This window comes from Typopeltis vanoorti, chromosome 22, assembly GCF_054136105.1.
Source record: "Typopeltis vanoorti isolate ZY-2024b chromosome 22, IOZ_Tvanoo_1.0, whole genome shotgun sequence".
Lineage (NCBI taxonomy): Eukaryota > Metazoa > Arthropoda > Arachnida > Uropygi > Thelyphonidae > Typopeltis > Typopeltis vanoorti.
In genome coordinates, this window is record NC_143570.1 from 80,440,357 (window position 1) to 80,455,036 (window position 14,680).

At 33.3% G+C, this 14,680-nt stretch overlaps 1 protein-coding gene across 5 annotated transcripts in view; it reads left to right on the forward strand.

Annotated features, from left to right (window-relative positions):
• Positions 1 to 14,680, forward strand: part of ebi (transducin beta like ebi) — a 253,321-nt gene that overhangs the window by 128,286 nt on the left and 110,355 nt on the right. For all 5 annotated transcript variants that reach the window (XM_090412349.1, XM_090412345.1, XM_090412347.1 and 2 more), the window contains one exon: positions 4,448 to 4,569. In XM_090412349.1, the coding sequence (XP_090268475.1) occupies positions 4,448 to 4,569 (122 nt within the window). The remainder of the gene's footprint in view (positions 1 to 4,447; positions 4,570 to 14,680) is intronic.

Consider the following 14,680-nt stretch of genomic DNA (forward strand, 5'->3'; position numbering starts at 1 on the left):
TCCTCTGTACACCCTGGTCTTGCACAAAGGAGAAAACATCACTATCAACAATTACATAAGTCAATGAAACTTTTCTTATTCCTTGCCTCTTCTCTCCATGTGAATTTGTGCACATTTTTATGTTGGAACATTGTGTTAGTAATAACCATTCCATGTCCTGAGCAGAAATCCAACAGATATTTGCCTTTATTATTAGCTTTGCTCTTTTCTCCAAATTTTCCCAAAATATTTTTGTATGTCTGACAATCGTTTTCTACTCTGCTATTTAGATAGCCAACAAGGACTGACTTTTCCTTTTTCATTGTGTCAGTTGCTTTCTCTAAAGCCTCAAAAAATTCCTCCACTTGCAACTTAGTAGAACCCTCTATGGGCCCATAGGCACAAAGAAGTCTCATTGTCTAGTTCCCCATTCTGATATTTGCCGACATCACGGTACTTGAGACTACCTGCCATTCAAGAAGATTAGCCTCGTATTTAGTATTGAATACTATGGTTACTCCTTCTTTTCCTTGATTGTCATTGCCTGAAGATAACATTTTGTATTTATTGCTCGGAAAAATCTAACCAGTTTTTTGTTTCAGTCTCCCCTATTATGTCAATCTGGTACTTATCTAATTTCTCATCTAGTTCCAATTCTTTCCCATTCAGGCTTCTTATGTTGATAGTACCGATCTTGAACTCTGGTGATGTTGAGTTGGGGTGTATTTTAGGATTTGTTCCAGTAGCTGACTTTTCGCTGTTCACCCTGGTTCCCTGGCAAAAACAACAGGGGCCTTGTTTAACTGGGCGACACACTAGCCGGCATGAAATTCTTTCATGTTGTGAGATCATTCTATATTTTGGTTTAAGCCAATAAGAATACAATTTGGTCAGCAAAATCCCAAATTGCCAGCCCATTCTCGTTCGTTCAGTATCCAGGTAGATACCTAACATGGTGCACCATGAGATGGTGAGGATTGCACATTAGGTCAGAATCCCTGGTCAGTTCTCGGCATTCCTTTAAAGGCCATGTGGAGGTCTCCTCTCACTTATACAGCTTTGACCCTTAAACACCCCAACTTAGTTTACTTTGAAAGAAATTCATCCTTACCAACCAAGCTACAAAATTTCTTCATTACACGATCCTCAAGTTAGACAATATTAAAAATGCACAAACTTAAAAACAGAAACCACACATGAATCTAGTAACATAGAAGATGAATGGGAAAATTTGAAACAAATTCTCACAAAAAAGAAATTCATCCTTACCAACCAAGGTACAAAATTTCTTCATTACAGGATCCTCAAGTTAGACAATATTAAAAATGCACAAACTTAAAAACAGAAACCACACATGAATCTAGTAACATAGAAGATGAATGGGAAAATTTGAAACAAATTCTCACAAAAGCAGCAACAGAAACCTTCGAAAGAAAGCTCAAATGGATTAGAAAAGAGGACTGTGAGACTAGAACAAAGAAATAGAAAATATAACAAAAACAAAAAAAGGACAGCTACCAGAAATGTCTAAATTGCAAAACAATAGAAGCAGAAATAGAGTATAAAAGAAACACTGCAATTGCAAAATGAAAAGTACAGGAAAAACATAGAGAGAGATGGAACAATTTCGTAACAGAATTAGAAAAGGATTTATTTAAGTCACAACTCAAAACCTATAAAGTAATAAAATACATGAATAAAGAAATAAAAGATAAAAATACAAAATAGATTTAGAAAAATGGGTGACCTATTTCCAAAATCTCTGGACAGATGAGAACATTGAAATAAATTTTTTTAAAACAAAGAATGACCTAATAGAAAATACAATGTTAGAACTGAAAAATGCAATAAAGAAGATTTATTTATTTATTCGTATGGAGTTTCCTCCCTTTTTCTTCCCCATCCCTATCGGGGTGAGTTAAGCGCTCTCATGGGGGTTAAACATTTATGGCTGTAGATCCGTGTATGTTCACAGGGCCGGTTTTCCTGCTTGCGGGATCAAAAACGCCAGATAAACTGGCAGAAATAACACTACTGCCCACGCCCAAGACCAGCTAACTTGGCTATGGCTGAGGAAGATCCTCAAATTCCTTACGTCTTTGATGGAAATCGAACCTGGGACACTTGTTCCCCAGTCATATGGTTGTGAAGCACACAGCCACTAGGCTAACTGCATGGACAATAAAGAAGAAGATGAAAAATAGGAAAACACCAGGAGAAGACAATATAAATATAGAATATTCAAAAATGCAGGTGAAAAATTTAATGAGAGACTTCTAAAATTTTTTAATATGGTTTGGATGTATGGAAGAACTCCTAACTCTTGGAAAAAAATGCACTGGTTATCCCAATCTATAAAAAAGGAAATAAAGAAGATTGCAATAACTATAGGGGAATTAGTCTGCTGAATACAGGATATTAAATATATGCAGGAATATTAAAAGAGAAGCCAAGCAGTATTGTAGAGGGAAAACTACAAGAAGAATGAAATGGTTTCCAAAATAGATGCACTACTATAATAAATTTAGTTTAATTCTTTATCCAAGTGTGAGCAAACAAAGTTTGTGCCTGAAAGTATCTTCAGGACTGGGGTAAGGTGGTACAACACCAGGACAACTCATTGCAAAGGTGGAGCAAGCTACCAACACTCCTATCTCAGTATCTCCTATAATGCAAAACACATCTCCTTGCGGATATGTCTAATGTTATGCATTAAGGGAGGGGCCACTACCCAGACTAGTTTCGACCTTTATTGAGGTCTCTTCAGTGGGAGCCAGGCCCAAGTGGAGATACCAGGCAGAAGCGTTAGCAGGTCATCTCTACCTGTAGGAGTTGCCAATTGGTGTGCCACCCTTTTTTTTAATGTTAGATGCACTACTATTTGCAGATGATCAAATAATATTTGCTACATCAGAAGATGATTTACAAATATCATTAAAATCATTAAATGATATCTTAAAACAATATAATATGACAATATGTAAAGAAAAAACAAAATTAATGGCATTCAAAGGAGAAAACTCAATAATAAGTAAAATAGTGATAGATAATAAAATATTTGAACAGGTAAATACTTTCAGAAACTTGGGATGTGATTAATCATACAAAGAAGAAAAAGACATAGACACCGAAATATCAAACTTTGTCAACAATGTAAATGGCATAATAAATAATATATTTAAACCATCTGTAGTACAAAAACACACTAGAATCAGACAATATAATGTCTTGTCAAAACCAACTCTACTATATGGAAGCGAAACTTGGACCATAAAAAGGAAAGATGAAAAACTAATTCAAACAGCATAAATGAAGTTTCTCAAAAAACAGCTGAATATACCAAGTGGGACCATAAAACAAATGAAATTTTACAATCCCTGAAAATAAAACCAATTAATTACTATATAAGACAGCATAAACAAAAATAGCTAGAACATTTAAATCGAATGGACAACAGCCGACTACCAAAAATATTATAAGATGCAAAATAAGTGGAAAAAGAAGAATTGGAAGACCAAGAAAGAGATGGAATGAGACTAGAACAGGCCACTTGGCCTAAAATTCATGTTAGGAAGAAGAAGAAATTCATCCTTTAATTTTGGAAGAACTGTTTGTTTCTCACCATAATGCTTCTTTCCACATTTTTGACTTCAAAATGTTTTTTCCATTCCCTTACACCATATTTCTCCCCAGCCTTAAAACTTTGAACACCTATTGTGTTCTAGTCAACAACTGTTTTTTTTTTCTTTCTCACTATATCAGCTTCCTATTCAGAAATACAAATTTTGCACAAGCAAACTATTGCCACAAGGCCATTCAGAATGACCTTGCCACAGTACTTACACATTCTCATGATTTAACTGCTCGAGCCAGACTGAGATAATCCCAGTTTCATTAAAATATCAAAATAGTAATTAAAATTTATATAGTTATATATTCTTGTTGTCCACTTTGTAAAAAATACCAGTGTTATAATCAGCATATGTGCTTGCACAAGCTTAAAAACTGATTGCACTCATGATAATATAAGTCTTTGTAATCATATTGTTTTGATAAATTAATAGAAATGTATCAGACATTTGGGTAATATGCAGATTAAGTTTGTGTTTGACAATTATTAAGTCTCTCATTAACCATTACTACACTAATACTGTTAATTTAATGATTTTATAATTTTTATTCATATGATCTGATTTTTTTTTCAAAAAAAAAAAAAACTCAATAGAGCTTATCCTGCTGTATAAATGTATGAGATGTCTCTGATAAATAGTAGTGATTGAGATATTTATTTTAATTTCAAAAATTATTCTATGTCTCAACCTGAAGTCTGTTCAAAGAATAGCATTAATTTCATTAAAATTTTGATGCTTATTTCTTATGGCACTGTGTTTTGTTTTCTGTTATTCTTGTTAATCAAATTTATTTCTGTTTAAAAAGTGAAAATTACATCTGTGCTTTCTTTTCTTAGCACCAGCATTAGATGTAGACTGGCAAACAAATACAAGTTTTGCATCTTGTTCTACTGATCAATGTATTCATGTTTGCAAGTTGGGAATGGATAAACCTATTAAAACATTCACAGGTCACACAGTAAGTAACTTTTGTCATGTTTGTGTGCATGTGTGTGTGTGTGTGTGTGTGTGTGTGTGTGTTTACTTTTTTTTTTACATAAAAAAAAAAAAGCTATTTTTCATTAGAACTTTTGATCAGTAAGGGTCTAACATTTTGAAATCAATAAGAGATTCCTGCCAAATAAATACTAAAAAATTGAGAAGTAGAAAGTTCTTTTATTTGGTTATAAATTAAATTAAACTTGTCAAGAAATTATATTATTGCTTAATCCTTTATTCAATACTTGAAGTATCTTCAGAGCTAAGCTACTTGTATACAAAGGCTAATGACCTCCCATTAATTTCTGTAGTGTAAGGTGATGCATCCTTTTATTACTTGTATATGGGGAAATATTGGATTTCTGCATTACTTCAACCTTAATATCTCTTCTGGGTTTGGCTTTCACTGATGAGACCTCAATAAAGGTTGAAGCTGGTTTAGGTAGTGGCCCTTCCCATTATGCATAACATTATATATATCCAAAAGGATGTTTGGTTTTCATTATGGTATATTAAGGCAGTTAATGTGAAGTCATTATACTCCATATACAAGTATCCTAGCCATGAAGATACTTCACTTGCAACTTTGTTTTCTTATACTTGGATAAATAATTAAGCAAGAATATGATTTCTTGGCAAGTTTAATTTAATTAACTTGCAAAACCTGATTATTGATTAAATCAAATGTGAATATAACAAGAGCTACAGCCATCAGAATGGAAACATTTTTCGGATAATAATTAAAATATTTAATCCAGCTGGCAGTCTTCCAGTATAAGTATGATCTTTGCTAGTGAAGCCTCTTTATTGTGTCCATATTTTACAGAAAGTGTAATATCTTTTTATTCCATTTAGCATCTGTAAAATTCTTCAGCAGTTAATTTGACACTATTTTGAACAAACAAAAAATAAACATTTGACAACTGGCTTCTTTTCTTTCCTCTTTAGAAAGATGTATTCAAACAGACATTTCAGTTGATAACTGGCAGCAGTAGTATTTATAGTACATATAGCAAAATTCATTTGAACTTGAATGCATCTGCAACCATCAGTGTAATAATATAGTACACAGATCCATGCATTTTCTGGAAAAGATTTCAGCATTTATCATTAACTGTTTTCATTCATTTAGTCTAGACCATAGGTTCCCAAAGTGGGTGGTACCGCCCCCCCCCAGTGGGCGCTCAAGCCTTCGGGGGGGTACTATCAGAAGCATTTGGGGGATTTTAGGTGGTCTAGGGGTTAGTGGCTCTTTATAGAAGAAATTAATAATATATATTTAAAAATTAATTATTTTCGTGATTTTGCAATTAGATAATCATTTAAAATTTAAATATTGCATCTTAATTCATCTTATTCCCATCTTACATGATCAATTTTTTTTATCAATTTTCTATTTCAATTATTTAATCATTTCAAAATTTACCATGTCAGATAGAAATAGATGTCAATTTTCTATGTCAATGAGAAAATAGAGCATGTATATATGTGTGTATAATAGGTTATGTTTACAGTAGCAAATATATTTGTTATATTTCATTTCAAAATATATATATAATATATAAAACCACTTTTCTAATTGATTTGTACAAAAATAAACCCAATGTTATATAATTTAATATTACGAGTAAAAATAATAATGACAAGAAAGAAATAAAATCGTAAATTTTAGTTAGCCTAGTTAGTACTAACTTATACTGCTAACTAGAGGGAAAAAACAAAGCAAAGCAAATATTATTCAAAACTTATTATACTGTTTTCTGTGGTTATGTTTTGTAGGTTTGTTGTTTATATCTTGTGTAATTATTTTATTTATTAATTATTATTTATAATTATTCGGACAATGTTGTGGTCGGACGAACAAAATGTGCTTGCGTGCAAAATAAAAAATTGAACGTGTCATACAGGATATTTTAACTTCTATTTTTTATATACTTAAAAAATGTATTCATTTTTTGCTATTTTACAATAGCAAAAAATGAATAAAATAAATTAAATGAATAGAAAAAATGAATAAATGAATAAAAAGACAGGCTTCAGTCTATCTACGCAGCAGACGAGTCTTAACTAGTAGTATGTCGGTCAACTATTACGTAGATAATTCACTCAATTCAGCATGTTTTGACAGGAATATGGGTGCTTGCAGTGACTTGTTCAAAGCATGAGTACGATGGTATTGCAAACAAGTCAATGCATGCAAGTCGATTCGGGCTAGATTTCAAATCTATAAATACCAGTGGTTTAGGAATAAGTTTCATATTTTTGAATATTTCAAATATTTGAATTTTCATATTTCATCAATCTTTGAGTTTCTTATTCGGTTTTAAAACAATAATGTGGGATCTAATATCCCCTTAATATAAATAAGTTTCATTATTTTTTGTGTGCTTTGCCAACAATCATCAGTCGAAAGTGTGATAGATAAGTGGAGTCATACAAAGTGTAAATTAAATCTTTTATTTTGTGAATATTTTTGCAAATTTTATTACTTCATTATGTCTAAATATAAGAAGAAATGTCGACAGTACAGTATTGAGTATTTGAAATATGGTTTTATTCAGTCTCCTACGAACCAATTATTACCCATGTGCTTGATTTGCCAAAAAGTGTTTTCAAATGAAGCAATGAGGCCTTCTAGGCTACAAGAGCATTTGACTAAAATGCATGCTGACAAAAAGGATAAAGATTTGTCCTATTTTCATGTACTAGAAGAAAAATATTTTAAACGTCTAACTATATCAAAACAACGTCGTCCACTAAACAAGATAATGACGGATTACAAGTTTCTTATAATATTTCATTATTAATCGCAAAAACGAGAAAACCACACACAATTGGTGAGGAATTAATCTTGCCGGCAGTAAAAGAAGTAATAAACACTGTGCTTCATAAGCCAGCGTCAGATACCATGAGGAAAATTCCTTTGAGCAATAATTCAGTGCAAAGAAGAATCGATGAAATGGCTGAAGACGTTGAAAAATCATTGTGCGATTATTTGACGACATGCCAATTTTCCATTCAACTCGATGAATCTACTCTCCCAAATAATGAACCACTACTCTTATCATATGTACGATGCATAAAAGAAGAAAAAGTTTGTCAAGAAGTATTATTTGCTAAAAACTTGGAAGCGGATACAAAGGGAGAATCTATGTTTAATATCATGAATTAGTTTTTTCAAGAGAACGACATTCCTATTTGTAATATTTTATCTGCTACTACTGATGGTACTCTAGCAATGACATGGCGCCACCAGGGTTTCATAGCACATTTGAAACAAGCAGTACCAAATGTACTCTCTATACGTTGTGTTCTTCATCGTCATTTGGTTGCGAAAAATTTAAGTGAACGCCTGCACTTAAATGTTACGTTATTAGAATAGTCAACAAGATTAGAAGCAATTCATTGAGTGACAGATTGTTTAGCCAACCTTGTAGTGAAAATGATGAAGATTTCAATCGTTTGCTGCTTCACACAGAAGTTTGCTGGCTTTCAAAAGATATTTGTCTGAATCTATTTTACAATTTGTTTGATTCAGTACTAGAGTTCCTAGAAAACGGAGACGACAGATTGCAGGCCAACCTGATTACATCCAAAAATGACATCGCTTATTTGACAGACTTCTATAAAATATTTAATGAAGTCAATCTACAACTACAAGGTGATGAATTGAATTAAAACAAAAAATGTTATTGCTGCTTTTGTAGGGAAACTTCTGTTCAAGCTGAATATGGGCCGAGGGGAATATAGCCACTTTTCAAATTTATCAGCAGTGTCTCAAAATGGAAGATTTACTTACATACTGCCAACACTTGGAGGTTTTCCATGCTGATTTCAATGAGCGATTCAAGGATATTCTAAACATGAATATACCAAATTGGGTTCTAGATCCTTTCTCACATGTAAGCACAGCAGGATCATCAAATTTAGAAGTGGAACTCATAGAACTCACAACAACTGAAGAACTAAAAATAAAATTCAAAACTGAATACCAAGAGTTCTGGCTTCAAAAATCAATACTGACACTGTACCCTGGATTATGGGAAATAGCGCAGAAATTTTTAATTGCATTTCCATCTTCTTATTTGGCTGAGCATGAGTTTAGTGCTGTAGTGAATTTACTATCTAAGAAAAGGAACCGATTGCATATAACTGGGCATGGCAATTTATGACTGTTTTTAATGAAAGTTGAACCCGATATTAACAAACTTTTAAAAATGCACCAGGCTCATCCTTCACATTAATTTGTTATTTTTCTTTGTATTTTTACTTTGTAAGTTCGAAATAAATCATCTAATACATTTGATGGTGTTTTAATTATTACAATAAGATTCTTACTAATGTAATGCAATCTCTTAATGTGTATTCCGAATTTTCATATTTAAACCATTGTACGAAACTTCACATTAATTTGTTATTTTTGCTTTGTATTTTTACTTTATAAGTTAGAAATAAACAATTTTGTAATATATTTAATGGTGTTTTAATTATTACAATAAGATTCTTACTAGTGCAATGCAATCTCTTAATTGTATTCCACATTTTCGTATTTAAACCATTGTATGAAACTGTGCATAATGTTATTCGAGCATACATTTTACAATCTTTACATATGGGCTACGTTTCACCAAAATCGATATAGCAATAACTGTGTTCAAGATGAAGCACATATTGGCCACTTCTTTTTAAAAATTTAACAGCATAAGTGGTAATGTATCTTTAGTTGCTATTTAAGTCAAAAATATCAAATGGCTTGAACGCGGAAAACTGTTATAATGGGGAGCGTTACTAAATTTGTCTTGCAAAGTGGGCAGTGGCCCGAAAAAGTTTGGGAACCTATGGTCTAGACCATGCTGACTCATCCATGCATATGAGATTTGAACATGGGTATCCAGAAAAATCACCGAAAACAATTCATCGAACTACAATTTACCAAAAGGCAATTTATTGGAAAAACAATTTACCAAAAGGCAATTTATTGGAAAAACAATTTACCAAAAGGCAATTTATTGGAAAAACAATTAATCAAAAAAGCAATTAATTGAATGGCAGCTCCTTGAATGAGCAATTTATTGAAAGGCAATTTGTCAGAAACCAACAATTCATCAAAAAATCACAATTTGAAACTACAAAGCATCAAACAAACATTGATGCAGTTTTTAATGGATTAACTTGTGATGTAACTGAACCTTAGCATGGTATTCCCCTTATATATGTTATGTAGATGTGTGTGGCAATTTTTTTTTTATTAATATTCTTTTCAGTCAGTATATGCATTTCGTGCATTTTATGTTTTACACAATCTGCAAAAGATTATGTAAATTGTTATTGTAATTATTATTCCCCCTTATCCTCATCTGTCCTCATCCAATTGGTTGGTGGGGTAGCAGTGCCATTTTACTAGGGAATAATTAGAGAGCAAGATGGTTTCCCATTGTCTTCTTTATCTGTTAAGTGTTTTATATCCATAGATATATGTGTTCATGGGGACCAGTTTGTTGGATGGAACACAAAATTTTCTGGGAGTAAAACCCTGTCAACTCCATATCAGACCAGATTACTCAACTTCCATTGAAGAAGATTGATAAAAATTCTTTACACCATGCACAGGATTCAAACTCAGGTCTTTCTAACTAAAGGGCTTCGTTTATACCGACTGAAATGTGGAGGCTCCATTATTATTAGTGGTAGTAGTAATTAGCAGTATCAGTATGTGACATCTGCACACACATTCCATATAAGTGTGTGTGTGTGTGTGTGTGTGTGTGTGTGTGCGTGTGCGCAGATGCCACATACTGAAATTTTATTTAGATTTGATATTTGAACCTTTTACAAAATTTGTCAAACCATTCCAGTTTTTAGCTTAAATATATTCAGGGCTACAAAGTGACACAATGTCAAAATTTCATGTTGCAATAACTCTCTCTGACTTAGTGGAATACATGAAAACATTGGAATTTGTAAAATGCACAAGAAGTTTGTATGGTTTGTATTTTAGTTCCAACAGGATCACTTTTATTAGAAAATTTTGCTAAAGAAGTTTTGAAATGATAGATGAAATTTCATAGTTAAGATCTATATTAAAATTTGTCAGTTTTGATTTCAATCTGATCATTGTTGTGAAAAAAATTAGGTACAATGAACTTTTTTGTCTAGAGATAAATCACACTTCTGGGGGACTCTGTAACCCCTAGAGAGCACATCCCCTGGGTGGCGGATAGGGGAGCCCACCATGTATGTATGTACATATATGTGTGTGTGTGTATATATACCGTATTTTTCGATAGATAACGCGCACCCCCCAACATTTTCATCGCTCCTTTTGATGTATAGATAACACGCATGTGCCATCGGGCGATAGAGTTAGGAGGTACAGACAGAGGACGGAGGAATTCTTTAAACACACATGCATTGCTAGTAGCAGTGGTCAGTTATTCCGTATATCCTGTTTTAAAATATTTCCTGAAGTAAATCATTATTTGTTTATATTTTGTTATTAGATCTGAATTACCCATGGAAGACAGAAGTACTTCTCGGAGAAAATCCTACACAGCGCAGTTCAAGCTGGAAGTGGTAGATAGCAAAGGAAAAAGGGAATGTGAAGCTGCTAGATTGTTCGGTGTTGGAGAAAGTAGTGTTTGTGAATGGCAAAAGGCTGAAACAGTCCTGAAATGTTTACATACGAGGAGACATGCTATGAGGTTTAGAAGGTGCTTGTGGCCAACCATAGGGAAAAAACTGTTTGATTGGGTTTTTAGTGAAAGAGCTAAAGGTATGAGAATATCTACTGTCGGTGTGTTGCAGGAATCGAAAAGAATTGCGCAAATAGTGAAATGTTCGATAAATATTAAGTAATGCTTCTACCTTAGTTTTGTTATTACATTTGATTTACCTTTCTAATATATACCGCGCATGTTCATTTTTAACGAATTTTGACTTTTTTGTATAGATAACGCGCACGTTATCTATCAAAAAATATGGTGTGTATATATATATATATATATATATGTTTATATATGGTGGGGTGGTCCGAATATACTGAATAAGGACTCATGGACCAACAGAGCCAGAAGGGGCAATCATCTTGATTGTAAGGGAAGTGGCACTCCTGTGGTCCCCTAGCTGGATCTATCCACTTCTTCTTCTTTGAGGAAGATCTACTCGCTTTAATCTTTCCTATAAGGCTTTATCAGCCAACTCTTCTTATTTTATGACCCTTATGCAATTAGAGTACTCGAGGGCCATGGGCTCTTTCCATTTCTGGCCTTATAATCATGTCCCCTCTATAAACTTTACTATGATTCTACTCTATTCTACTATAATCTACTCTTTTCCATTCAGTATATCCTATTCCTCCTATGGGTTGAAATTTGGAAAAAGGCTAGTTCAGTAGCCTTAAGGTAGCAGCCCTGCCACTGAACTATCCATCATCAGGCTAGTCACTTGACATAAAGAACTTAATTCTACTTTTAAGCTGAGAGAAAAAGGTAATTGGAATGAATCTATGGAAAATGACCCTGGAATGGAAAAGGTAAAACAAAAATGGAAACGACAAAATATAATACATACAGCAAACTGGAATGTAAGAGGAATAGCATATCAAGAAATAGAATTAGACCAAATATTAAATGAAAGAAATTTTAAAATAGCAGTAATCACTGAAATAAAAAAAGAAATTAAAAGGAACCATGAGAACCAAAATTTTAATGTGATATACAGTGGAGTCGACAGAGACCAAAGAGCACAAGCAGGAGTCATGATTTGGATTCATAATTCCCTTTCAAAACAGTTAAAACATTATAAATTACGGAATGAAAGAATAATAGAAGCTAGAATAAAAATAGATAAAGGTTATTTAACAATCATCATCATCATCATATGTATCAAGGATTTAGGCCTAGTATGGCCTGTTCCGGCCTTAGAAGTCATCGTTGAATTGTATAAGAGGACGTCCTGGTTTTCTTTTTCCTAATGGCTTGTACTTTAAGGCTTCTTTTGGTAATCTTTCTGTTTTCATTCTTTGAACGTGTTCCATCCATCTATGTTCATATTTTTTAATTTTTTCAATTACTGGTCCTTCGTTTAATTCTTTCATAATATCTTCATTTCTTTTGTGATCAAATAGGGTATACTTTGCAGTTTTTCTCATAAACTTCATTTCTGCTGTTGTTAATCTTTGTTTGTCTTTTTGTTTTATTGTCCGGATTTCGCTTCCATACATTAAGACCGGTAGGGCTAATGTATTGTATACTTCTAGCCTGGTTTGTTTTTGAACTAGGTTTGGTTTAAATATAGAGTTAATTATAACTGGTAATTAATTTACGGAATTAACAACGCATATAAAGTATATTAATTAAAGATAACTTTAATGAATCACTTCTATATTTCGGCAATGTCACATTGCCATCTTCAGGAACATAAAGATATGGTATGTGTAGTCGGTGTTCTCACTAAAGCCAAACCTCCAAAATCCAACTTATCCAAAAACGAATATACAGCCCAACAAGAATTAAAAAACAACAAAAAAATAGTAATCACCAAAGCTGATAAGGGAAGCGCCACTGTGGTACTCAATCAAAAAGACTACAAAGGTAAGCTAAATTCTTTAATACGAGACCGTACTACTTACCTCCCCATTGAATATAATCCGACCAGCTCTCAGATTAGAACTGTCCACAGACTCCTTAAGAAAGTCACTTCTTGGCCTGTGGAAGTCATCATCATCATCATCATCATCAAATTCCTGCCATGTACCCTCAAGGGGTGTACAGCATATGATAGTACTACATGAAAAAATTACATCATTACTAACTTCCTATCTACAATTTTCCTCCAAATCAGTCTGTTACTTGTCAAGACTCCAACATTATCAGATCTTATATTTCTATCGTCTAAGGCACTTTGTACCGTATCAATCCACCTATATCTTGGTCTTCCTCTGGGTCGTTTTCCTGCCAACCTGGCAGAGAACACTTGTTTTGCTAATCTTTCCTCTCCCATTCTATTTAAGTGACCATACCATCTGAGATTAGCTCTGCTAACGCATTCCTGGATGCTGACAATGTCATGTTCTTTCCTAATATCCTCATTTTTAATATGATATTGCCATTGATACCATCTGTTCACGCCTCTAATCTTTCTCAGGACTCTCATATCTGCGGTCTCCAGTCTTTGGTCAAGTGTTTTACTTCTGACCCAGCTCTCAGATCCATAAGTTAAAATTGCTTTGAACACAGTCTTGTATACAGCTAATTTAGTGTTCCTACTAATTTCTTTCTTATTCCATATGAATTTATTCAGTTGACTTCCCACGATACCGGCTTTGCTGATTCTGTTGTCTATTTCTATGTTTAGTTTACCATCTTCAGTAAAAATTGTGCCTAAATAGCTGAAATGTTTTACTTGTTCCACAGGTTCTCCATTCACAACACAGTTGACATTTTCAATGATTCTGCCTATTTTCATTGTCTTTGTCTTTTTATTGCTGACCTTCATACCATATCTATTACAACAGCTATTCAATTTAGTAAGAGAATCTTGCAGACTTGTAGCGGATTTATTTAGAAGTATAACATTATCCGCATAAAGAAGAGAGTTGACATTAACATCTCCAATTTTGATATCAGGTTTAATACCACTTTCCTTCATAATGTGATCCATATAGATAAACCATCTTCCTGTACTTCCTTCAATTCTAACTGCTGACTCACAACTCAAATAAAGACTAAGTATTGCTTGATATAATGCCCCATTGACACCATATAACTGCAGCGTATTGAATAGCTTCTCTCTTGGCACCTTGTCATATGCCTTTTCCAAATCGACAAAACTTAAATACAGATCTTTGTTATATTCCCATGCTTTCTCGACTATTTGTCGTAAAGTGAAGATCTGATCCTGACAGCCTCTGTTTGGCCTGAATCCAGCTTGTTCTTCACCAAGCTTTTCTTCCCCAATTCTTCTCAACCGTTTCTCAAGTATACTTGCATAGATCTTGCCAGGAACACTCAGTAGGGAAATACCTCTGTAATTCTCACATTCAGTTTTATTTCCCTTTTTATATATGGGTACTATGAGAGCTCTACTCCAAT